We start from the raw sequence: 25,705 nt of genomic DNA, 5'->3' as shown, positions 1-25,705 counted from the left end.
CCCCCGGCGCGGGATGCGCGGGCGGGCAGGCGGCGGCGGCGGCAGCGGCTGCGGCAGCTCTGGGAGCCGGAGGGACGGGGCCGGGCGGCCGGCGGCCGCCGCGCTCGCCTGACCTGTGTACCCCGCTGGCCGCGCCGGGCTGCCCCGAAGGATGTCCGCCCAGTCCAAGGGGACCGCATCCTCCTCTTCGTCGCCGTCCGAGGAGCCGCCGGCAGGCTCCAAAGCCAAGGTGAAGGAGCAGATCAAGATCATCGTGGAGGATTTGGAATTAGTCCTGGGGGACCTGAAAGATGTCGCCAAGGAACTTAAGGAGGTGAGAACGAAGGGCTGCGCGGGTGGACCGCAGTCTGCCCCGTATGGGGCAAGCGCCCCACTGCCCGCAGGCCGGGCTCCGGCTCCCCCTAGGCTTCGCTGCCGCCCCCAGGCTCCTTTTACCGCTTCTTCACCGCGGATCGAGCAACTGGTGTCCAGGCTGGGCACGGGGCAGCTCCCGGCCGTGCTCCGGGGCGGGCGGCTGAGCATCGCTGCGGTGCCCGGCGGCCCGGAACGGGACGAGGGGCGCGGCTCCAGCCCCGTGTCCCCGGTGCCGTGCGCCTCGGGACCGCCCGTGGTCGCCTCGGCTGCGAGGCGGCTCTTGGGGACTTCCCACCTCGGCGCACCCCTCGGAGTTTTATAGTTTTATTTTTCCCGGGGGAGCCTCTCCTGAGAGGTCCCTGCTGGACGAGGAAGGTGTTCTGGGGAGCTGGGGGACCCGCAGCGCTGCCCGGTTCCGGGCTGCGCCGCGCCGGCATCCCGGCGGTGGGCGAGGAGTCGGGAACGACCCCGCTCCCGCTCCAGCGGGTTTAACTTTTCGGTTGCCCGGTGCAGCGCCGTGCTCGCCCCCAGCAGCAGCCCCGATCGCATCTCCCCGGCGCTGAGGGCTGAGCGGCCCCGGACCCCGCGCACCCGCCGCCCGTGGCGGAAGCTCCGCGCCCGGCGCGGCAGCACCGGCGGGGCGAAGTCTGCTTCAGCCTCTGCAGCCTGCTTCACCGGGAGCTGAGCGCCCTGTTTATCGGTCCTGTGTGGCAAGATTGCCTTTGCAATCTCTCTTTTGCCGGAGGCGGATGTCATCTCCTCTAGGTTAATCTGCAGGCAGAGTGCGATTACCGCGGGCATGTTCATAAGCAGGGAAATGCAGTAGCTGAAGGAAAAGAATTTGGCTGTCCTTTTGGAGATTTCCACGTTATCTTGATTTTGCTACACAACTGGTCGACAGATGGTTGGATTATGCATCAAAATTCAAATCCAGAATCTCTGTGTATTGTTTTATAATCCTATATTTAACATTTATAACAGGCTTCGGGTTTTTACCATCAAATATTAGTTTTCTATTTTAATGACATTGTCAACAAGTTTCTTTCAACAGTCTTTTGCCATCTGAGGCAGTCTGAAATTCACCCAGTGCTTTGTATAATGTTGAAAGATGTATAAACGCACGGCTCACTAATCACAGCTGTTAGGGTCTTTTTTCACCCACAATTCCAGGTTTCTCCTTCTCTTTTTTTTTGTTCTAATAATATATCTATAATTTCTCTTTTCCTTAATGTGCTGCTGTCTGTGCTTTTTAATTTTTGAGGTATTTTGAAGTGGAGATAACCACTGCTGTAGAGCAGCTCTTTCAACGTTTTTAAGACTGATAGCGCTTCTGTTGCTGCAGAGGGACGTTTTCAGGACCTGGAGAGGATGTAATGTATTCTGTCCCATGAATGTAAATTGTTCCCTGCACATAATCAGTCCGAGCTTTCTTTTAGTGAGCAAACAGGATTGCTGTAAGTGGAGATCGTATATCATAATTTACTGTGGCATGTTTTATCTGAGAAAACTTGTCTGTTCTGGTTGACTGCGTCTGTAAAAGAGAACTGGATTTACCTCTGCTTGATGGAGAAACTTGTAGAGAAATGGAGCTGTAACTCTGTTAAGTACTGTGTACCTGTTGAAGGGTGCAAGGATTGCCAATAGCACCTATTTTGAGAAAATAAAAGTATTTTTATAAAAAAAATAGTTAAATCTTGTTTCTAACTACAGGTGAGGTTTTAAGTAATGCTTTTCACCAAATAGGACTTAGAAAGATGGTAGCTGTGATACTCCAACAAATAAAAGTTGCATACACATACCTCTGCTTGATTGCAATATTATCATTATGTGTCAGATACACTTTGTGTGACATTTATTTTGGAACGTCTGCAAAGGTTTGCCATCTGAGTACCTTTAGTTATCTGCCTTTATAGGACGGGCTAAATCTGTACAAAAACTCCTCACATAACTGCAGTTGATACTTTTTATGTGAAAGTGAGTTAATTGGTAATACTATAAGCTAATGATCAGTCTCTTTCACAGGTTGTTTGTAGGTGTTAGAAAGCATTGACAGGCTCTTTGTTAAAGCTTACAGGAAGTTAGACTGTAGCCAGTTTTGGTGTATTACACATAGAAATATAACTGTGCTTCATTTAGGTTCCCTACTGTAGGACTAGTCAAAATGATGAAATAGAGGATGTGAGTTCACACTTTCCACTTTCACTACAAATTGCGTATTTTTGGAAATGTTGTTGCTACCTTTTTTTTTCCCCCCAGGATGTTTGCTGCAGCCCAGCTGCTGTGCTACAACCTTTTGTTGTTTTTTTTTTTTTTTTTTTTGGTATATAGTAATACAGTATTCTGTAAACAGCATTTCATTTTTTTATTACTATATAAAGTTTTCAATTCTGGTACAGTGGTAGGGCATGAAGGTGTTTTTAGCCCTTTTTTGTGTAGTTCCAGTATTATTTAGTTGTGTTATAGAAAATATAATGTTACAGTAATATTTATTTGTGATTACATCATTTTTAAAACACTTTTTTCCTTTTCATGCCTACATATTTGTTACCCATAAATATAAATTATGATTATACTTAATGGAGCACTTTAGTTATTGTGATAGATTGCATATCTATCTTTTAGTCTTCTGGTTTAAGATTTCGTGGTCAAAGTACTGTCAAAATACCATTTCATTGCTTCAAAGTGAACTGCTCTGTAACAGTGAGTAGCATGGCTGTACAGGATTTGTATGTCTTATTACATTTAGTTTGTTATGTTTTACTTGCATTAATGTATTTGCATTTGCCCTTCATTCTGAACCTTTTTCTAATCAGCTCTTCAACTTTTTTTTGGTTGTTGTTTTTAAAAAGGGGAAAATGAAGAGTGGGTAGAGGATGGTGTGTTAAACCTGGATGGACAAACCGCAAAGTGTATAAATATTCTCTAGAAGCATGTGACTAAATCATGTGGGCTGAACCAAGTACATTTTAAGAGTTACTGTGTCTCAGAAGTCCAACATCCCTTTCTTCCCTCCCTCTCTCCCCCTTGTTTATTGTTCTGGTCTGCTTAGGCTAAGGTAACCACAGGAGATTTAGGATGGAGAAGGGGGATGACTCGGAGACATGGAAGGATGGAGTGGTGCTGAGTCCAGAGTCTGAACTGGTGTATGGCTAGTCTTCCCTAAGGTGCAGTTAGTTTAGGAGACACTTGGCCCATTTTTTCTCCTTTCTAAAAAGAAACATTGTGTGGGTGTATGGCAACAACAGGATGTGTTTTTGTGATGAAAGAAAATAATGGATTTGAAATGGATTAAGTCACTGTTACTTGATGAATATTCCAAAGGAAAATCAAAGGGGTGCCAGAGAATTGAGTAACACTTTCTATTCCTTTAGTCCAGACTATTTCAAAATTAAGTTGGTGGAGCCTTAAACTTTGGTTCTCCTCCAGAGGATTGAATTAAAGATGTTTTTCACTGGAGTTTGTCTAGAAAGATGGTTATTATTAAGTCTTGTTTTGGAGCTGATACTTATTTGTCTGTTACCTAAGTAATGTACTACTAGAAATCATAAGGTGTGTGCTAATTAAACTATTGCAAAAGGCATGATGTAGCCCTCTGATTACTTCAGAAGGGATTGTAGGGGATGTACATGTGCACTTGTGGACAGCAGGGCACAGAGATTTATATAATCTTAATAATCATAATATAATTTTTAAGACTTCCCTGCTTTCACATTTTATGATAATGTTACACATTTCTGTAGTCTTGTGCTTGTTTTCATTAAGGAAATACTTAAATAAATAATTTGATAAATACTTTTTGTAGTAATAAAAATGCATCTTGCAGAACAAATTCCTGGAAGTTATGTGTGAGACATTTGCATAGCTTTTAATTGGCTAAATATAATTCAACCTTTTATCGAAAGGAAGCAGCTGTGTAGCTATTGCCAGTGTTTAGAGTACTCCAAAATGGAGGTGCAGGAGAAACAGAAGCCCTCATAGGCATCGCACATGCTTCAGTGAATTTCCAGTCATTTGAATCTACCTCCTCTGCTTTAAATCCTGTGAAAATGTCTTGCTGACAGAATGAGTGCATAATTCTCTGTCATCTAACTGATGTGTTTATTTTCTGTAAAGATATGATCTGTTAAATTTCGGCATGAATTAATAAATATATTCCAAGTGATGATGACACTAGCAGATACCAATCCCCCTCCCTCAAAACACCATGACACAGTTCATTATAGGATAAATGATCTGATTCCATAACCAGTCATCACTCTCTTAAGTGAAGGGTGGTCATGTGTTCCATGGCTTTAATTTCTGGATCAGGACTGCAGAAGTATATTACAATTTCAACCACCAGTGTTTTCCATTCCATTTTTGTTTTTGTGTTCTGGTAACTATCCAGATAGTAGAAGGTACTTCAAGTTCTTGCCTTTTAAACTGCAAACTGTGAGGGGTCGGGTCCACCAAGAGGAGTGGAGCAGTAATAGTCAATCATGTATCAGTATCTCTGGTATGCACGCAGTGCAAGCACCAACATAAAAAATGTTTTGTGTTCATATTGCTGCATGAGATGAGGTGGGGAGTTATTATAGCATAGTTATGGGAGATACTGTCTAGAAACCTAAGGATAGGCAAAAAAATAGCAAAATGTTTTAATCCATTCCTTTTTCTCATTCTGATTCTTGCCTCTTGTCCTCTTTGGATTCTGTTCAGGTGTCAAGGGCCTGCCACTCTTTTTTGCTAGGTAGTGGCAGTTGAATAAAGTGGTTTTTATGCATATAATGTTCCTACCATTAGAAATCCAATTAAATGCAGATGCCCTACTCATATCTGGATCCTGGATGCAGGCCCTCTTAACAGTGTTCCTTCTGGAGTCTTTTCTTCAGTGCATACACTGTCTGCATATGCAGATCCTGGCCAGTAAGGTGTGTGTGAGGGACTGAAGCTTTTTTGTAGTTTTTTTTTGCTGTGGTTGGGATTGGGATCCAATTCAGATACCAGGATCAAGGTGTTGCATGAGTAAAGTAAAGTTGCCATTCCAAAACTTGCTAATCTCTCCAGCAGCAGACTTCTTTTTTCTGCTTTCTTATTGCACTTATTCCTTTGTGCCAGATGCAATCATGTATTGTACCTGGAAGTTTGACTGCAGATTGTGATTCATTATGTAAGGCAAGCACTGCACAACAACTTTATTGTGATCTGCCCAGGGGTCCAAAGAGGGCCATAAATAGTCATTGCAGATAACTGAATTATATTTTTTCTTTCCATTTATTTCTTGTGGTCTGTGAAGCATTTATACAGTTCTAGACAATAAAACATACAATGAACTCAGATAAAACACCTATGCTAGTAGCGTCAATTAAACTAATGGAGCTAAAAGGTAGCTGTGAACCTTAAAAAAATCCCATGAGTTAAAGTAGTCAGAAACATTTATATGCTGATACATGGCAGAGTGAGGTTGCTCCATGTCTGATTTGTAACCAAATCTACCAAGAGCTGGTAATTGGGTATTATGTAACCCCATGGAAAGAATAACTAGTGTACCTATGGAGAGTTGCTTATTGATATCAAGATACTTGACAGAGGGAAGCACACTGCTAATTCGTGCTACCTATTTTATTTTTAAACTCATGTCAGCTACTTCATTCCTTGTAAGTAATACTGCGCTTCTGATAGTAATGTGTATTGTGCAATCAGGAGCTAAATAGAGCATATATAAATTCAGTTTTCAAATAAAAACAGTACCACTGTTTTTGAATTTCACACAGCCTGCTCACTACTAAACGTGGTACAGAAAATGGTAGTGAGGCACAAACTTCAGTCTGTTGCAGTCTGATTTTTTCCTGTTTGGAAGGAACAAAACTAAGTTTGAGTAATGGAAATTAGTTTTAGGTTACATAATTTTTATTAAAACTTCAAAATTTAGAGGTGTTAGTTGCTTCTACACGTGTTTACGAGTACATTATGCAACACCAACGACTTGGTTGTACAGCATCATTGAAGCTTTGAAGATTTTGGTCAGTTTTTTCTGGCAATTATACAAGGTTTCTGTTCCCATTACTCACCTTGGACAAAGTTCTGGAATAGCCTTCCTACTTCCAGTCAACAAAAACTTCCAGCCAAATTACTGCATATGTTTTACACGTGTTGTGCACAACTAATTAGTACTGCTCTTGGGAGAGCTGTGGGAGAGGTACAAATGTTGTCGCTGAGCTTAGAGTGCTTTCCCACAGTGCCTGTTTCACAATACCTTTGTGAATGAGCATCGCTATTCTCTGCCAGTTTTAGTTTCTTTCAGAGCTGCAAAATATTGATGGCCCATAGTCTTCTCTTATTATTATACTCGTTCTTTGAAAGGATGGTGAAAAAAATACATGTTCAGTAACCTGATGGGAAAGCTCATGTATATCCCGTGCAGTTTCCCCCTTTTTCCTTTTTCAGTAGAGGTTGCTGCTGTGAGGCAAAGAGAGTTAAGGGGTCTATTTTGCAAATGGACTTTCTTTCTCACACAGCCCGTGTCTGAAATCTGTGCAGGTTACCACTAACCTAGTTACCTATATGTAGACAGGGCTTTATTTTTCTTTACAACTGGTTGGGCTGTTTGTTTGTTTGTTTGTTTATCAGAAGCAGAAAATAGCAGTTAATGTACATTGTTTTCTTGATGAGTAAAATGCTGCCTCATCTTGAGGTATGAAGGTGTGCAGCCTATACATACCTCCTACTTACAGCTCCTGTCCATCTCTATACAAAATTGACTGGTCATTCTTGCTGCAGTGACCTGCAGTGCTTCAAAATGCCATTTATTACTGTACCCAGGGGAAGAAGAAAAGCAGACCCTGTTTTGCTGTGGAGGAGTTGAGAAAATCCTTCAGCAGATCTCTCACTACAGCTTCCCTCTGTCAGGTCGTGTGTGTTGAATGACTGGCGTGACAGAGCTTGCTGGCTGAGCTGCTGGCATTCTGGTTTAGTTTGAAATTGTTGCAGTACTGATGGGAGGCAGTGAGGACCCATGGCCTCTGAACAGTAGTAGTACTATCAGTCATTGGTTCTGCAAAAACTGTAGCGTGTTCATGTGTCTGTAAAGGTTAGCAAACCCATCCATTGCTTCATGCAGCATGTGCCACATTGCATTATGAAGACTGAGAGCACTGATGTTGAATCATTTCCAGATTTTATTGAAGATTATTTCTCAGTAATGTGAAAAATCCTGTAATTTTAAAATTTTTCATTTTTTCACCTTATTTCTTTTTTAAATATACAGTAATTTTTCTAATGTTTGACCCAGGATGGTACTACATTCTTCTCTGTATTTTGGTCTCTGTTTACACTTCTTTGAGTGAAGAGCTTCAAGGTAGAATTGGAGTAAGACATCCTTACTTGCAGTATAATCATTTGCCTTGTAAGTAGGAGAAGAAGATAAAACTTATTACCTAGGAAAATAGTTTGAGAAGTTTATTATGTATTTATTAAGTTTATTAGGTGAGACGAGCTGCAGCAGGCTCCAAGAATTCGTTGGGATACCAACAACTTGATCTAAGCTTTTAATTTATCTGCAGAAGATAAGTGTTTAAAATATTCACAATTTTGGTATCTACTGAAGTTTCATACTTTACTGGAAAGGTTACTGTGTTAAAGCAGGCAATTTATGTGGCAAAAAAGATGCAGATTCTATAAACTTAACAAGGTGAAAGCATAAAGAAATTAAGTGCTTGGACTTGCTTCTCCATTATAATTTTTTGGTTCATACCCATGAAACAATACCCTTTCTGTATAAAATTATATCTGAAAATATGAAACATCAAGATCAGTATGTTTTTCTTACTGCAGTGTGATAAAACAAAGTGTAATTCTTCCTTTGTATGCTTTTTCATTGAAATTTTCAGCTAAAGTAATGACTGAAAGTTCAGCAGTTATTGGACAAAGAATTGGAAAAGATATATTTATTTCTTAATACAGAATTACATACTGGTTGAGATTCAAAAGGGCCCCTAGAAACTGTCCAACCCACTAGAGCAGGTTGCTTAGTATCTTGTTCTTGAATATCTTTAAGGATGGTGGCTCCACAACCTTGCTGGACTACCTATTTTAGTGTTGAATCACCCCTTTTTTGATCTTGTTTTTAGGTCAAATTTCCTGTATTTCTAATTGTGCCCCTTGTTGCCTCCTTTACTGCTTCTAATTAAGTATGTAACATACGCTCCAGCGCCTTCCAACCCCTTTTCTGGACTAGCTCCAGTGTGTTCATATCTGTCCTGTGCTGGGGAGCCCAGACCTGCGCACAATATTTCAAATCTAGTTTCAAACAATCAGGTGCATGTTTAGTAAAAATGCTATGTCGCAAACATTTACTACCCTCAATAAACTTTTTTTTTAGCTGAAATTTTAAAATTAGCTGAAGTATATATTGTGTACTTTTTCATTAAAGTTGCAGTAATAAGTGGTTGTGTACTTCCCACTGCCTGTGATCTGGAGATGTATTTTACTAAATTTCAGACAGAATAGTAAACAACAGATTTGCAGTATAGCTCCCTCTATGAATATAACAGATGCATGCACCAAGTGCTTGGAGCTGGTGTTAGTGAGTGCAGCCACTGGAGCCTGTATGTCCCATCAGGCAGTGATGATTGGAAGGGAGGACTGCAGCCCCTTCTGCTTTTACAGGAATGCTGCTACTCCCATAATGTCTCTGCACTAAAGCAAGATATATCCTTTTCCCCACCTTCAAATGAAATGGTCCAGGCAAACCCAGTGTAATTATTCAAATTAACTTTGTGAACAATTCAGGTTAATTTTGCCTGTCTGCTTAATTTTCGCTTTCATTTTCACTATGCTAATCTCATAGTAATCCCTCCATTTCTCGGATGCTCTTTGTTTTCTTTTCCTAGCCCTTTTCCTCTTTTCCCTCGTAACAGTTTCAGGTGTTTGTGTAGCTTTATTTACCTCACTTCTAGGAGCTATCAGACGTCAGACACAGATGTCATCTGTGTTCTTAAGCACGAGAGTTCTTGTCTCTCCATTCTTGAAAGTTGACGCATGAAAGTCAACATCAGAGCTTCAAGATAGGTCTTAAAAATTTCAGGCGTCTCTGCCATTTATCTCAGAACCTCAGTTGTTGTCCTCATGGATCTTCTGCATGCCACTAGGAGATTCTCATGTGTGGGCTCATTGTTAATAACTTTATTTTAGTGCAGTTTCTAATGTTGTGTAGATAGAAACTGAAAGCTGCTCTTTGCATTCAAGTTAACTGGTTGGTATTTCAAGAAAAAGCTACCCATGATAGATTAAGTTAACATTGTTTCCTAAAATTTGCTTTATCTTTTCTCGAAATACTACATAACTGTTCTCTTAAATAAATGAGTTTTGGTTACCAACTGAACTGTACTTTATTCTCTCCGCGTTTTTACTGATGATTGCAGAGATGTTTTGAATGAGGTAAGTTCATCACAGCAGGTGGTCTCTGGTAGTGCTAAGGAGTTTTATCTGTGATATCTAGGGTGGTAAAGTCTAGACTTACTTGGCTTTTATTGCTTATATATTCTATGGCCTGTTTGAAGGGTCAGTAAAACTATGGCATTTGGATAAAGAAATAACCTGTGTATGAGCACAGTGTTCGGATAACTTATTAAGACTAGAAAACTATACAAGTATATCTACCTCTGCTGAAGTAGTAACTTTCTGTTCCTTGAAATCAAAGTGCAGGTGGTATGGTGAACCTGAAAGACTTAGAGAAAACTGGTGTTTGACCAGTCTGGGATGTTTATGCTTAAACAAAAGGAGGAGGAGGTTATGATCATTATTTTTTCTTGTTCCCTGTTGACAATTGATTTGCATGTGCTTGTTTTTCAGTTGGTGATTATTTGATTCTTTCTACTAAAAAAAACCCATAAAAAATGAATGCTTGAATTGTAATAAATCATATACAAACACTTGGCTTAATTATTTTGTTTAAATGTCTTAAATCTTAGCAAGCAGAATGTTTGCTGATGTGATACAGCTTTGATAGGGCTGTTGTCTTTAAGGAGTTCCAGTCATTCAGGACATTTGATGCGTATGTTTGTGTGTGAAGTTGATGTCTTGGATTCACATACCTAATTTTAGGTGAAATTAGAACCCCAGTACTTGTATAGACAGTAATGTGTATTAATTGCAGTGAAGAAGTTCCCATTCTTTTATTTAAGCCTTAAGTTCATTGCATACAAAAGAATTGTAGTCTAAGATTGATTAAAGCTAGACATACGTAGAAATTTTACATTTAATGTCAGGGAACTTATGGAAATGCCCTTTAAAAAATCTGTAAAAATGTCTTCTAAACTTCGAAAGTTCTTAAAGGTAGTTTAAAAACCTTCTGTTAAATAATGAATCTTTTCTGAGTGTTTATTGCAAGATTGCAAGTATGAGAGATATGATCCTCATAGAAAAAAATTGACTGTATTTCAGTGAATGACTGCTGTATACTGTTTCTAGGAGATGAGCACTTGGCAGGCATTGTGAATATTTACTTCAAGTTTCTTACAAATTAAAAAAAAATAAATCAGTTCTATCAAAGTCAGAGTTCATTCAGTGTACATCATCTTAGAAACAGGAGCTACTTTATGATAATTTCAACAAAATATTAAACTTACCTAGTCAATTATTTTTCCCATAATCTGGTAGTCTTCTATAAATTTATATCTGCCTTAGAATATAAATTGTTTTTGAGTTTGTATTTTCAACAGGTATTAGTCAATCAAGTGCGTAAAACAAGGTACTAGGAGAAAAAGTTAATAAATAACCTTCTGGATTTATTCTTTCTTTGGGAAAATGCAAATAACCTTGATTTGATGCTTGATGTATTATGGAGTCAAGTGTAGTTAATAATAATCTATTATGAACAAAGGAAGATCTCATAGATCTTGTGAATTGTTTGCTGAATGTGAAATGTGCTTTTGTTTAGGTTTCACAACTTGTGACAGTGACATCTCATGTTTTAGGACTGGTGTCCTGGTGTTATGTGACAGCTTTTCAAATGGCTTTTGGTTTTTTTTATCACAATCTTTTAGAAGAGTGGGAATTCCAGGGGGAATTTGGAAAATTGTTGTTCCTTAATTTTCTAAAAAGCAAGTTTTCGTTTAATAACTGCTTGTTTTGTACAGGCAAAGTAGTTTTGCCATGTTCATCTGTTATTTCTCAATCTACTAATCAAGAGTGAGACATCATCTTTGTCACTGTGAATTACATATATGATCTGTCTTCCTTAAATGCATGATTTCTTGTACATAGTGAAACAAAGTTATCTGTTACATCAATGCTGTTACACTGCAACTAGGTCTTGGTCAAGTGGATTTTATCTTAATTAAATGTCTATTTTGAACAGATTAAATTGTTTCCTTGCTTTTTATACAGTAACTATAGACTTGGAACAGTTCTGTAGCATCCTTCCTGTGTGGCTAGAGGACAAGACATCAGCATTTTGAATTCTTCTGATGTAGTGCTCTAGCAGGTGTATATGTCTTTTAAGGTTTTCTTCCAATGAAGGAGATATTCTTTGAGTTTTCACATGCTTCTTACTGCAGATTGTCATTTGATACAGACAGGAAGTGTAGTACAATGTTTTTGTGGCTGAAAACTGTTTAATCTAGGCCAAGAATTCAATTGGGCAAACAAATAAATAATGACAAATAAATAGCAATACCAAGATGGTTGCAGTTTCTTTTTGCTAATGATGCCACTCAGCTCTGGTAACTCAAATAGTTCTTTGTTTATACATGCATGTCGGTACATTAGTAAAGAATATATTTTTTTATTTATTTGGTAGGCTCTTTCCAGTTGATGAAACAGAGCTTTTCTAGCTCTATTTTGATTGAGTTGTTCTTCACAGAAATGTGTACAATACTGTAGGTGAGATCTAATCAGAACTTTACTGGAACTGTATTTTGCTACTTTCTGAAGTTTCATTTCTATTTGGTGAGAAATTGCCTGTTAGCAGCCATTCTATCATGACCCCTCTGCAAAGAGCTCTATGAATTACTGAACTTCCAGTCTGTAGCACAAAGATACTTAGTTTGTCCTCATGGCTGTGATAATGCACAAGAGGAATTTTATCCTATTTGTAAGTATCTGAGAGATTTACTTCATGCCTTGTGTGTTGTCTATTAGCTCTGCTGCATCAGCAAATTTACTGAGAGCATTTGCAACTTTTGTAACAGGGTAATTAATAAACATATATTGTATGATAGCAGCCAGAGTCTGGTTGAGGAATTTCATTACTGTTTCTTCATGACCCAAGTCTACTGCTGTTGCATATCTAGAAAACAAGTTAACTATAAAGTAATCAGCAATCCACCTGGAGTTGGCTTTTCAGGCAGTACGTACTTAAATTGTAGAACATTTTGCTGCTATACAATGTGAAGAATATGAGTTTTTATGCACTGAAGATGAGAGCAGACAAAATTAGGGAGAGGGCATTCTCTAAATGCATAGAAAAGCATCTCTGTTCTTCAGGATCCCCTTCTACCTAGACTTTTGTAAAGCCTTTGACACTGTCACCCACAGCATTTTTCCTGGAGAAAAAAGCCTCTCTGGGAGTGTAGTGGGTGTACTATTTGCTGGGTAAAAAACTGGCTGGTTGGCTGGGCTCAGAGAGTGGTGGTGATTGGAGTTACTGGTGGCCAGTCACCAGTGGAGTTCCCCAGGGCTCAGTGATGGGGCTAGTCCTGTTTAATGGCTCCTGTTGATAGCTGTGTTTTTAAAATGCAAGACCTCTTTAAGTTTAGGGTTTTAAAATTATTTATTTATTTCAGTCCAGCTCTGTTAATCTACTGTTATTATATGCCAGAGCTTCTATGATTGCTCTTTTTATGGGGTCTGAAATGGTCTGCAAGTGTATAATCTTTTATTGAAGCAGTGACTAATTGAGAAGGATTTGTGTCCTTTCACCCTCAGAAACACTTGTGTATTACCATTAGCAGTAGTAATGTTGCAAGTGTTGATGGACATATTTGGAGTTGGGAAATGCCAGTACCAGTGAATGAGTACTTTCCTGGACAATGAAGCAGATTCTGCGGACTAGGTTCAAAGACTTGTAGTTACAAAGCATTTTTGTGAAACAATTGTTACAACAGTGTAGTGTTACTAAATTACTGCTCCATAATTTATATTAGAGAAGTTGAGCCTTCAAGGAGGTGAGTTGAAAAAGGCAAGAAAAAAGGGAAGGAAACTGGTGTTGGTTTTCAGAATCTGAGCAATGTCTGTGTGGTCTGGCAAGGAAATCTGAAATGTCAGGAATACAACCTCAGAAATATTTTCACTGAAGTTTATCCTCACTATTCTTTATCCTTGTTATTCCTAATTTTATTTTTTTCCCACCTGCTATAGAAACTTTCTCTTCACAACCATAAATTGCCACTCTTATTTTCATGAAGGAATATGCCCACTTCGACTTTTCCACATTGATAATAATCTACTATTATTTATAGACTTATGTTTCTATTTCTTTTGGGATTCTTTTGTTAGTTTTTGCTGTTTGGATATTCAAACCACATTTTTGCATATTGCATTGTTAAGAAAGTATATATCATGGTTCTGAATTTTCTCTGAATGTTTTCTCAGACCACAGTTATTTTCCAAAAGCATATTTCAAAATGCCTTTTTTTCTTCTCCCTCTCCTTTCTCTCTCCATCTTAGAGTAAACAAAGGCTGTTTACAAGACTTAAATTCTGTCCTTGCTCTGAGACAAAGTAATGCTTCTACTTAACTAGCATTAGGTGTCCTGGCCTGTTTTGTGTTGTGGCAACACCTTAATTCTGTCATCAGGGCAGTGAACTTTCACAAAGTTTCCTGTCTTCCTGGAGGGTTAGGTTTCATCTGGTGTGAAACCATGGCCAGTGAGTAATACCCTGTGGGACTAGAGTCTCCTGTCTAGTAATCTTTCCCCCCTCTCCCCTCTCTCCAGTCTTCTGGCTCTTTTTTCAGGCTCTGGGAAATCTTATATCAGCATACCCAATTAAAAGTAAGAGTAATAGTAGTTGAATACAGCAATTTAAGTGGTGTTCTTCTGTGAGGGACTGACATTAAGAATTTGTCTTTGCATGTTGGTATGAATCTCCTCTATCTGTGAAGTAAAATGGTGTCAGAAGGACCAATTTGCTATAGAATGCTGTATATTCATGTCAAAGGAGCATGGTCCAGAATGGCTGGGTACATTTACAAATGCCTAAAATGCCATTCTGAAGAGTTTACTTGGTTTCGCGAATTTAATTTTTCTTTGCAGACAAATGTAATGTTGCAGAAATTGTAACACACCACTAGCTGCCAGGTGCTCCCCATTATAAAATACCACCTTCAGTTATTTTGTTAAGGTCGAAGAGTTCAGACAGAATTTTTCAATGCTGAGTTCTGCATCATGGTGTTATGATTTTTTAGAAAAAAACCTTTTCTTTTAGACTAAGTAGCTGATCTACTTCAGAGCAATAAGCCTGGGAAAATGTCATGGTTTTGATCATGCTTGTCATCTTTGTGCTTGAAAGCTTCCCCCCATCCCCAGCCCCCTGCTGCTTCCTTTCTGTACTGTAGCAAAGAAGTCTAGCCTTTGCTAGAGTATAGTTTTTTGATCACAGAAGCCTGTCTGACATGACCAGGGGATGTAAATGTTCCCTCTGAGCTGCTGTAACAAGATTCTTTTTTTTCCCCTCCTCTCCTGAGTAAGCCATGCTACTATGCTGAGCTAACTTGGTGGAGAGACACATACCTCCAAAGAAAGGAGAAGGTTGAGGATAAACTGGGGTTAAGGTGTTGTGATGCTCCTAAATTGCATGTACAATTTACCTGTGCATAAGGAAAAGTTGTCAGAGAGGGGTGGAAAAATGACTGTAAATGAGATACCAATAGTATCAACAATAAAGTTGTGATCAGAGATATGCATGTTAGATGGCTCTGGGAAGAAGAGAAATTTGACTGGAAGTTTGAGAGTTTTTAGCAGAATCCATGTACTAAAGTCCCTTTTCTTCAGAGTGCTGAATTAGAAGACTGCCAGTATCCTAGACTCTCTTGCACCTTGATCTATAAGTGGGTGAAACCCTCTAGTGAAAGGTCCCTCAGGCTTTCAGATCCCTCATATCATGCCTGTCAGTTCTCTTGTTTCATTGTGTACCAGTGGTCTTATAACGATCTACATGACACAGCTATCATCATGGTGCCAAATGATGGAGTAGGTATTTTCCCCTATTTTGATTTGCATTTTAAACTAGGAGATGCAACATAAACTTACAGTATGTATTCTTAAAATGTTTTCTTAATTTGTTTTGACAGAGTTTTCAGTTGCATTCCCATAGCTGTTTTATGTAAGACTGCCTTGCTCGGTGTATTTTGTGATGGTTCTGCTTAGTAATTAGCTGTGTGATACTATGCTGCTATAATTATTTGGAGTGATAGCCCTGCTTTATACATAGCATGACATTCAGAGCTTTTCTGAATAAAGAATTCATTTTCTATTGGCCTTTTCTGTGATAAGTGTCTCTGTGGTGCTGGAAAGTCTCATAAATGTTTAATAAATTTATTTTCATAATACATTTATGAGGTGAGGGGGTTTTATCTCCAGTTCACAGATACAAGACTGGAGGGTGGCAAATATGAAACAGTAAACACCTCATTTTTCAGTGTATTAAGGACTTTATGGATCTCCTTACTTCAGCTGAAATAGGTTTATCTTTGACAAATCAGATATGACTATTTCAGGTCAGAAAATAAGAAACACACATCTGCAAGGTAGGTACAATTTTGATGTCAGTAATTTCCTGTGGTATCACCAAGCTGTGTGACAGAGGCAGGGGTAGAATCAGTGTGTTTTTGAAATTAATTTATTGAATTGGCTGCTGGATCTTTCCCCTGCCAGCTCTTGGGGATTTTTTTTAAGTCTCTGTTGCTTTTGTATCTTCCAACACAATAATTCAGAGCTCTCTAAAGAAAAGACATTGCTCTCTTAAGAAAAGATATTGGTCTCAGGCCAGCTTGACTCAGTCACACTGGTCTTAGGTTGAAGCTACTGTGCAGTCTACATCTGGACCACAAATATGTGTGCCAGGAGCTCCAGCTAAAATTCTAGGGGCAATTTTGGCCTACTTATCCTAATTTATTCCCTAATTTTTAAGGTTTAGACTCCAGTAGAAAGGACACTAAAGGCATGCAAAGTTTGATTAATTAAGTGGTCCAGGAAAACTGAATCATACATATTGAAAGCCAAATCCCTGACTGAAATGAGGCTACTGATAATGGTAATTTCTGAGATGGTTTATGCAAAAATCCACAGCTAGCTGAAATAAGCTATCAGAATTATGAAGAAGTGTAATAGTTTGCCTATCTCTTAGCTGTTCTCAGCTGAAGTGCTGTTGAAATCAGTAGTCATTAAAGGAGAGAATACCACCAAAAAGCTGACTGTATTTTGGGAAGGAGATTTCAGTTTTCTATTTGAACAATCTGGTGTAATGGAAGGTGCCCCTATGGCAGGGGTGTTGGACCTAGATGACCTCTCAAGTCCCTTCCAACCTAAACCATTCCATGATTCTGTTTTCATTATTCTGTGTTCTCAGAACCTGTTTTGGAGAAGGATCTTGTGGTGCTCGTGTAATACTCACTGGTCTCAAAGGTGTCAGGTATAAGCAGGTAGCTACTGTAAAAGTATTTCAGGATCTGAGGAATATAATCAGGCTATAGAAATATCTTCAATTATGATTGAATAAAGTAACTGTAGACATTAATTTTAAATTACCTGAATTGCATAGTATTATTAAATCAACATTTTTTCCTACTGATATATAATTTTTTCTCCTACACTCTAAGTTATATAAATCTCCTTGTTTAAATTTCAGTCCTGTTTTATCTTATTTCTCAAAGATAATCTAAATTATTTTCATTAAAAATTCATCATGTTCTTGAAGAAATGTGCACTTGTTTTACCTTGTTAACTACATCAATAATCACCTTTAATCATACTATGAAACTTGAAGAGAATCTTTTATTCCGTCATTATGGATGATCTTGGTCCCTTTCTGAAGAAAAGTTAAAAGAAAAAGTGCAATTTGCTTGTGTATCATTATAGTGTGTACTGTGAAAACAGACTGGTTACACTCTTTTACTGGAATTTTAATTAAGCAAAGCCATCAAGCAACTAGGGTAGATGATTTTTAAAATTGTATATTGGAATCCTTGGAAAAACAAAGCATATTGGAAAAAGAAAATTCTTTCTATAGGTGAACTATTTAAGACACTCTGTGTTACAATTTCCACAGTACATTTGGTTTCCATGCAGTGTACTTTTTATGTAGTAAAGGAACACTAAAAATGAAGATATGAGTATTTTCCTCTTTTTATCTCTGGTAGTCCCTTATTTCTTTCACTGGATAATATCAGCATTTTATTTCTTTCTATAAAGGCAGTACAGCTTCTGTGTAATACACCATTAGGAAAAACACTATTTAGCTACTGCTCTAAATTGGTTTTCAGTCCTGAATTGTGTTGCAGCATAAACCAGAAGTGAGTGATGTATTTTGTTTCACATATGTTGCAAGCCTCTTCACAGTGGAAATATCGGCAAAGGAGGGATTTTCTTCCTAAGTTTTTGTTATATTTAGAGGTGACAAATTGCTATCTTACATATAGCTAAAATTATGCCTAAGTCAGCAGTTGAAACTGAGAAACAGATTACATTGATATTTTGTTGACTTTTATGTAACTTTTGTGTTTTTAGGTTAGGGTTTTTTAGCAAAGCAAAGTTTAGCACAGCTTTGATATACATGTACTGCTGGCTGTTCTTCCAGCAGTGTACATACAATACTCTGTCTAATCTGTTTGGTTTCTTTTAAACATTCCTTTCAAACTGACCTATCCTTTAGTGACTCTTCTAGATGATCACTATGACAGTATTCAAGGTCTGCCATGTTCAGAGCACATTTTTCAACATTCTTGCTCAATTGTTGATGTCCTTCCATCACTTGTGCGTCTGTTCAGAGGCTAGGAAGACCATCTTTGCAGCTTTATTAGCTGAATGAGAATTAGTTTTAAATTCAGTGGGAAGTAGGAATTGTTCTTACAGCAAACATCCAAGACAAGCCCTGGCTCTGGCTTTAAACTAGAGCTTCAGTTAATTCTTCTCTTGAAAACTATTTTGCTATCTGAATGTGATTTTAAATTTGAAATTAAACCCTGAAGTTAATAATTTTTCCTTGGTTGACCTACCTGTGTATTTTATTGCAAGTATAGTGCACCTGGAAATACCTTCTGAAAAAGGATTTTGTAAATTAAATCCTGTATAACATTATAGCCTAAACTCAGCTCCACATCTGTGCACTTGGTTTGACTGTATTTCATGACCTCGCCAGGGTGTTGTAAAAATAACTGCAGTGAAGATTGTTAAATGCCTATATATTATAGTAATAGGAGCCATGTAAGAGCCTAAGATAGATAGATAGACAGATAGCATTAGTGCATTAGAGGTTTCCTTGAGAACACTAACCAGATTAAGTGCCAGTATTCTCCTATGTAGCAATGTTAATTGCCAATTTTTGGCAGTTGCACAGGCGCTAATTACTTTTTAATAGAACCAATGGAAGAAAATTTTCCACTAAGCTTTTATGGATAATTATTGCAATTTTTTTCCTTCCAGGAGCTTGAAATTTTGCTCTTACAGCATCCATCAGATCTGTCTTGCAGATAAATGGTAGCATTACAGCACATGCAAGACTGTATTCTGTATCTTTATATCATCCCTGTCTGCCTTTTAAATGATACCATTTAGAACCCAATCCTTCATATCACAAGTTTCAAAGTCTTCAAACAGAGAGTTTGTACAAATAAGACATTAAGACATTGCTTTGTCTTGTTCAAATGCATCGTGTTTTTACACAGTGCATTACATAACAGCCACATCTATAGGGTCTTTCCACTGTACCCAGAGCTTTTGAAGCAAAGCTTCACAACCATGAGGAATAAATACAGAGGAGTGCTAGGATTTAATGCGCTAAATTTGCCAGTGTCTGGTTCCTTTCTATGGCTCATTCTCTCATTATGTATTTGTGTTATGCTCAAAATAAAAAGAAGAAATCATTGCATGAATGGTCTCAGAAATACAAGATACACGTAAGATGCTAAGCATTAAACCATGTCAAGAGGTGAGTGTGTCATCGCAGTTGGACTGAAACAGTATTGGTATTATCTTACGTCACACTTCTGTTAATGAGTTTGTCACAGTTCATTGGGATTTTGGTGTACGACTCATCTTTCATAATTTTCATAAACCAGTATGTCATGCCTTTTCTATGGTAAAGAGGCTAAACATTTGTGGTTTTGGCTGCAAACCCCAGTGTGGCTTCAGCATTCCCCATGGGTAAAGTGTCAGTGTTGGGCCCAGTCCTGTTTAGTACCTTTATTGGTGATCTGGATGAGGGGATCTGCATGAGTCCACCATCGGCAGATTTGCAGGTGACACCAAGCTGGGGGAAAGTGTTGATCTATTGGAGGGTAGGAAGGCTCTGCAGGGGGACCTGGACAGGCTGGATCATTGGGCTGAATCCAGCAATATGAGGTTCAATGAGACTAGGTGCCGGCTCCAGCGCTACAGGCTGGGGACAGAGTGACTGGACAGCGGCCAGGCAGAAAGGGACATAGGGGTACTGGTTGACAGCAGACTGAACATGAGCCAGCAGTGTGCCCAGATGGCCAAGAAGGCCAACGGCATCCTGGCCTGTATTAGGAATTGTGTGGCCAGCAGGACCAGGGAAGTCATTCTTCCCCTGTACTCGGCGCTGGTGAGGCCACCTTGAGTCCTGTGTCCAGCTCTGGGCCTCCCAATTCAGAAAGGATATTGAGGTGCTGGAGTGTGTCCAGAGAAGGGCAATGGAGCTGGGGAAGGGTCTGGACCACAAGTTTATGAGGAGCAGCTGAGGGAGCTGGGGGTGTTTAGCCTGGAGAAAAGGAGACTTGGGGGCGGCCTTATCACTCTGTACAAGTGCCTGAAAGGAGGGTGCAGCCAGGTGGGAGTCAGTCTCTTCTCCCAGGCAGTCAGATACAGGACAAGAAGACACAGTCTTAAGCTGCACCAGGGGGGATTTATGTTGGACATTAGGAAAAATTTCTTCACTGAAAAGGTGATGGGGAATTGGAATGGGCTGCCCGGGGAGGTGGTGAAGTCACTGTCCCTGGAGGTGTTTAAGAAGAGCCTGGATGTGGCACTCAGTGGCCTAGTTGACAAGGTGGTGTTAGGTCATGGGTTGGACTTGGTTATCTCAGAGGCCTTTTCCAGCCTAGTTGATTCTGTGATTCTGTGATCAGGTCTTCAGCATTAGGAGGCTTCTTGAAGGACAACACTTAGAAATTTAGAAGGATATTAAGATTTTTACTGGTCAAATTCTAGTAGTTTACCAGAACACCATTAAGATAAAAGATGTATGTAAAAGCAAGAGTGTTTTGAAGGTCTGTGGGCAGGTAGGGACAGCGTGCCCCAGTCCATCCCCTCAGTGATGATTGATGCAGGGTTCACACAGGTATGTGTGCATCTTACATTCACTCTTGTCCTGCATTTGGCTCTCAAATACACCTCCGACAAGTCTATTTGAAATATTACCAGAATTTGGACAAAATATTTTCTAGTTTTTTTTTTCTTTTTATTGTTACCAGAATAATTACCCAACCAGAAAGATTAGAGGGGAGCTAGTGTTTACAGCTGAAGTATTAATCATAAGGATTTTGTTCTTAATGTTGTTATATGCAATAATTCCAACATATACACCTTAAATTGTAAATCACATCATGATATGAAATCACGATCACAGAGTAAGAAACTTATGTTGTAATTTAAACAATAATTTGATGTTAGCAAGGTTGAAGCAGTGTCTGCTTAGAGAGTCATTAAAAAGTTCTCTTAGTGTTTGTGTGTATTATCAGGATGATGTGTTTATAATATAGTGTATACTCATTCTCTTCTCTAGAGCTAGTTGATTTGCATTAATTGTTCCCCACTGCTTCTTTATCCCTTTCTATATGCTTATAATTACAAAAGGACCTCATCAAAACAAACAAAAATCACTTCTCCTCCTTCCATAATCACCTTTCCCTTCCAAACCATCTTTTCTTCACTGTCCTTGCAATGTAATGATTGAATAGTCAGTATCACAAGCCTTGCTTACAATACTTCATATGGCATTCATTTGCACATTTCAAGGTTTTTAAAACTGCAGCTGCTTATGGTTTTGATCAAGATGAAAAATACTGTTGCTCTCCTGAAACTCAATAAAATAAATAAAACTGCAAGTTACAAAGTTTGTTTCCCTTTCTGAACTCTTTTTCAGAATGACTATTTTAATCAGTTTGAAGTATTTTTTAGTCTTGTAGGTTAGTTATTTACACAGGCAGTCAAATGAATAGATGGGAGGGAGTAGGAAGAGCATGGAGAGAAATGGCTTCTAGAGAAAGGAGATGCTCTTAATAGTTGGAATAGACAGAGGATGGCTGAAATATCTGGGTGAAGTTGCCATCGGCTTTGGTTGTAACTAAGTTGACTGTTTCCCTCATTTCCTAGTGGTAGAAACAACTACAGATGCTTCATAGACATGATTTGAATAACCAGTGCAGGACTGTTGGGAAGATGTTTAAATCTAAAAAGTTCCATTTTCCAAGATCAGCCAGACATAGACATGGAGCAGGAAAGCATAAACACCTATCAGAACAGACAGATACAAGAAATCCAAGTAAAACTGGGGATGAAGAATGATACTCCTTATAAATCACTCTACATCTTATAGCAACTTAATCCAGAACTCTCATTAATATCTGGGTGTTGGGCTAAATGGCTAGTATCATCCTCAGCAGTGGTCTTCTCGTAACTCGTAATTCCTTAATAGAGTATTGCAGAATGCTGATACATGTAGAAGTTTATTCACCAGAACAAAATCCTGACTGTGTGACCAGTGGCCACAGCTGGATGTAGTCCAAGGCACTCCTTTCAGTTCCAGGCACTCAAATCATGGACCTCATTAGAGCCATCCCTCTGTACATTATCAGAGCTGATGTTGCCGCTGTTCTGCCACTTTTCCTGCAGTCTGTGTATGAAACAGGGGTACACGAGGAAATTTGCTATATTTCTTGTGTAAGACTTAAGATGTTGATTTGACAGTAATATACAACAGATTTTGTGGTGTGTTTTTGGAAGTAGGATTCCCTTCTACTTTGAGAAACCCTGGACATGCAGAAGGGCCTTAATTCTGTACCAAAGCCATTACTGTTTCAGACATGAGTTTGTCATTAATTTGAACCTGAATTCAAAGGCGGTTCATTCTAAATTCCAATGAAGATATGAATCAGCTTATAGTTCTTAGCAGGAAGGATTTCTTACAGTAGTAAAATGCTGGGGTTTGTCCCACATGGAATTTTAAACCTGTAGGTAAAATCGAAGGACAGTGAGTATGTTTCAATAATTGACATAGTTTTCTAAATCTGTGACTGATTTCTTAGAACCTACCAGCAGAGGAAAGCCTAAACAGCTGATGCCAAGTCTAAGGAAATCCTAACAGTAGTGCTAGAATTGACTGGGTTTCTGCTAATAGAGACTACATTCTCCTTTTCTTTATCCGTGTAAGTTTATTACGTATAAATCTGCTGCATTTTTAAAAAAATTATAATTTCAAGGAATTTTGGAAGAGAATTAAAAATGTATAATTATTTTGCAGTGAGAAGTCATCTTTGATGGTTCAAAATCTGTGTTTCTCTGGTTTTGATGATAACTACAAATTTTGTGAAGAGATAGCCACTTCTGGACTGTTCTTTAAAAGACCCTTAATTAGATTTAGTCTTCCTAATTTTATCTAATTAGGTACTAAATAGTTTGTCTCTAGTGGCTGTTTAACAGTCTGGATGATTTAGGTTGTATACTTAGACTTTTTTGGCTCTTGCCTGAGATAAGAGAATCGCAGTGGCTGTAGAGATTTCTGATTTTTTTTAATGACAGTTCAATTTTAAAGCAAAACTGAAATTAATTTGTTTCAGGCCTTGTGAAATATTTTCCCTTCAAAACCATAATAATGTATTCTATAAAGTTAAAATGCTAAGAATGCTATAAAAATTATTTTCTGGGGATTTGTTATTTTATTCTTACTTTGTTCTGATGACACCAAATCTCCTTGACTGAGAAAGGAAACAAGCTTTGGGGGGTTGATCTTGGGTGGTTGCTAGCTGCTCTATCACCCTCCTTCTTCACCAGGACAGGAGAGACAATAAGAAGGAAAAGCTTGTGGGTCAAGATGAGAGCAGGGAGGTCACTCAGCAATTACCATCACAGGCAAAACAGACTCAGGGAAATTAATTTAATTTATTTCCAATTAAAAATATAGAGTAGGATTGTGAGAAACAAAGGGAAAACCTAAAACACCTCTCCCATACCCCTCCCTTCCCAAACTCAGCTTCACTCCCAACTGTTCTATATCCCCCCCCGCCAGGAGGTGCAGGGGGATGGGTAATGGGGGTTGTAGTCAATTCCTAGTTTGTGGTCCCTTCTCCTATCTCCTCATGCTCTTCCCCTGCTCCATCTTGGGTCCTCATCATGGGATGCAGACTGTCAGAAACAGACTGCTCCAGCAAGGGTCCCCCATGGGCCACAGGTCCTGCCAGAAAACCTGCTCCTGTGTGGGCTGCAGGCTGCAGCTCCTGCCTGGACCCTGCTCTGGCATGGAGTTGCTATGGGTTGAAGCTTCCTTCAGGGCTTATCCACCTGGAGGATGGCTTATCCTCCAAATGCTGCAGATGGGGCTCTGCTCCACCGTGGACCTCCACAGGCTGCGGGTGACAGCTGCCTCACCATGGTCTTTGTCATGGGCTGCAGAGAAATCTCAGCTCCAGCACACTGAACACCTCTTTTCAGCCGGACCTGTAGTGATAGGACAAGGGGTAATGGTTTTAAACTAAAGAAGGTCAATTTTGGCTAGATATAAGGAAGGAGTTTTATACAATGAGGATGGTTAAACACTCGTGCGGATTTTTCAGAGAGGTAGATGCCTCATCTCTGTAAACATTGAGGGTTAGGTATGACGAGGTTTGAACAACCTGTTCTAGTTCAAGACGTGTCTGATCATTGCAGGGGAGTTGCACTAGCTGAGCTTTAAAGGTTTCTTTTGACAAATGATGATTCTATGATCTTGTCTGCCGAGCTCAGCTGTACACTGTGGTGGTCCATTGGAGCTGGCTGGACCAGCTGTGCTGGCACAGAGTCTCTGCTCACAGGGGCATCCTGCAGCTCACCTGCCAGCACCTGGGCAGCTGCACCCAGGACAGAGGGTAAATCGAATGTACAACAGAATCGAGGGTACCTCTGGTTAATAGGAAACCCCGACACTGAAGGCAAGATGTGGTGCAAGTTCTTGTCATAATTAGGAAACATGAAACTGTTCTAGACTGTAAATTCCACTGATGACTCTGGAATAGGTAAAGGCTGTAATTTTTTTTATTTAAGGATTCCCTCTTTATGTGCAAAAAACCCCAAAAACTGGAATCATATCTTATCAATGAGATGCTTCTTTGCATTACAGTTTCTTTGCTACAGTTGATTTTGTTGATCTAATTCAAAACAATGTGAAGGCTCTAAGATCTTTGCATTTGCTGACTAGTGGAAAGTCTGCTAGGTGAGTAGCTGAATAATGCAAATTTGATGTGTGCTCAGCCTGCTGGGATGATACCTGGCAGGTTTCTTTTTGGTGTGATTCAAGATTTTCTTTCCCCTATCTCCTTCAGTGGTATTAGTGTTAAAGCACCCTTGGTAATTTTTCCATGAATACTTTCTTCTTTGAAATTTAATAGAATTATAATTTTTTTTTATTAACATGTTAACAAAGCTTTGATGTTTTAATTCACAGTGAATTAGACATCTTCAGTGGTGTTCTAGTTTCAAGTTCAGGAGGACATTTGGGTTTAGGTTGCTGTAGGTGAGGAGCAGGTTTGGACAAACGCTTTGTTGCAGCTTTAGAGGGCCAATTCAGGTTTCCTTGCAGAAGCAGTTTGCACTTGTGTCACTCAGTAAGGGTACTGAACTGACAGTGCATTGTGATGGCATTACGCTGGGAGCTAAGGGACTTTCTTAGGGCACGAAGCTTATTCTGACTTGCCTGAAATGTAATCTGTTCTCCAGAGACAGAAGACTGTGGTTATTAGTACAAAACTACTATTTTAATAGGTCTGATAATAATAGGCTGTTAAAGTCAGCATCCTGAACAGCATCAGATTCAGTCCTCATAAGAAAAACACTGACACCTGGGAGGCAAGAGGAGTTAGATTAAGTCAGTCGTGTTGCACTTTTTTTTTCCCAAAAAAAGTGATTTTTAAATTATTTTGTGACCAAAATTTGATTGATAATTGA

At 39.2% G+C, this 25,705-nt stretch overlaps 1 protein-coding gene across 3 annotated transcripts in view; it reads left to right on the top strand.

The window, feature by feature from the left end:
- Nucleotides 1-45: 45 nt before the first annotated feature.
- The window catches only part of PRR16 (proline rich 16), a 143,278-nt gene continuing 117,618 nt past the window's right edge, over nucleotides 46-25,705 (top strand). For all 3 annotated transcript variants that reach the window (XR_006013557.1, XR_006013558.1, XM_042012806.1), the window contains exon 1: nucleotides 46-313. Coding sequence is in view for 1 of the 3 variants with exons in the window: in XM_042012806.1 (XP_041868740.1) it covers nucleotides 152-313 (162 nt within the window). In the remaining 2 variants the exon portion in view is untranslated. The remainder of the gene's footprint in view (nucleotides 314-25,705) is intronic.

The sequence above is a fragment of the Corvus kubaryi genome, unplaced genomic scaffold (genome assembly GCF_017639235.1).
Source record: "Corvus kubaryi isolate FWS band 111438036 unplaced genomic scaffold, C.kubaryi_AGA036_p1.0 split1-37296, whole genome shotgun sequence".
Lineage (NCBI taxonomy): Eukaryota > Metazoa > Chordata > Aves > Passeriformes > Corvidae > Corvus > Corvus kubaryi.
The sequence above is the reverse complement of the archived record's forward strand: the minus strand, read 5'-3'. Positions and strand labels throughout refer to the sequence as shown.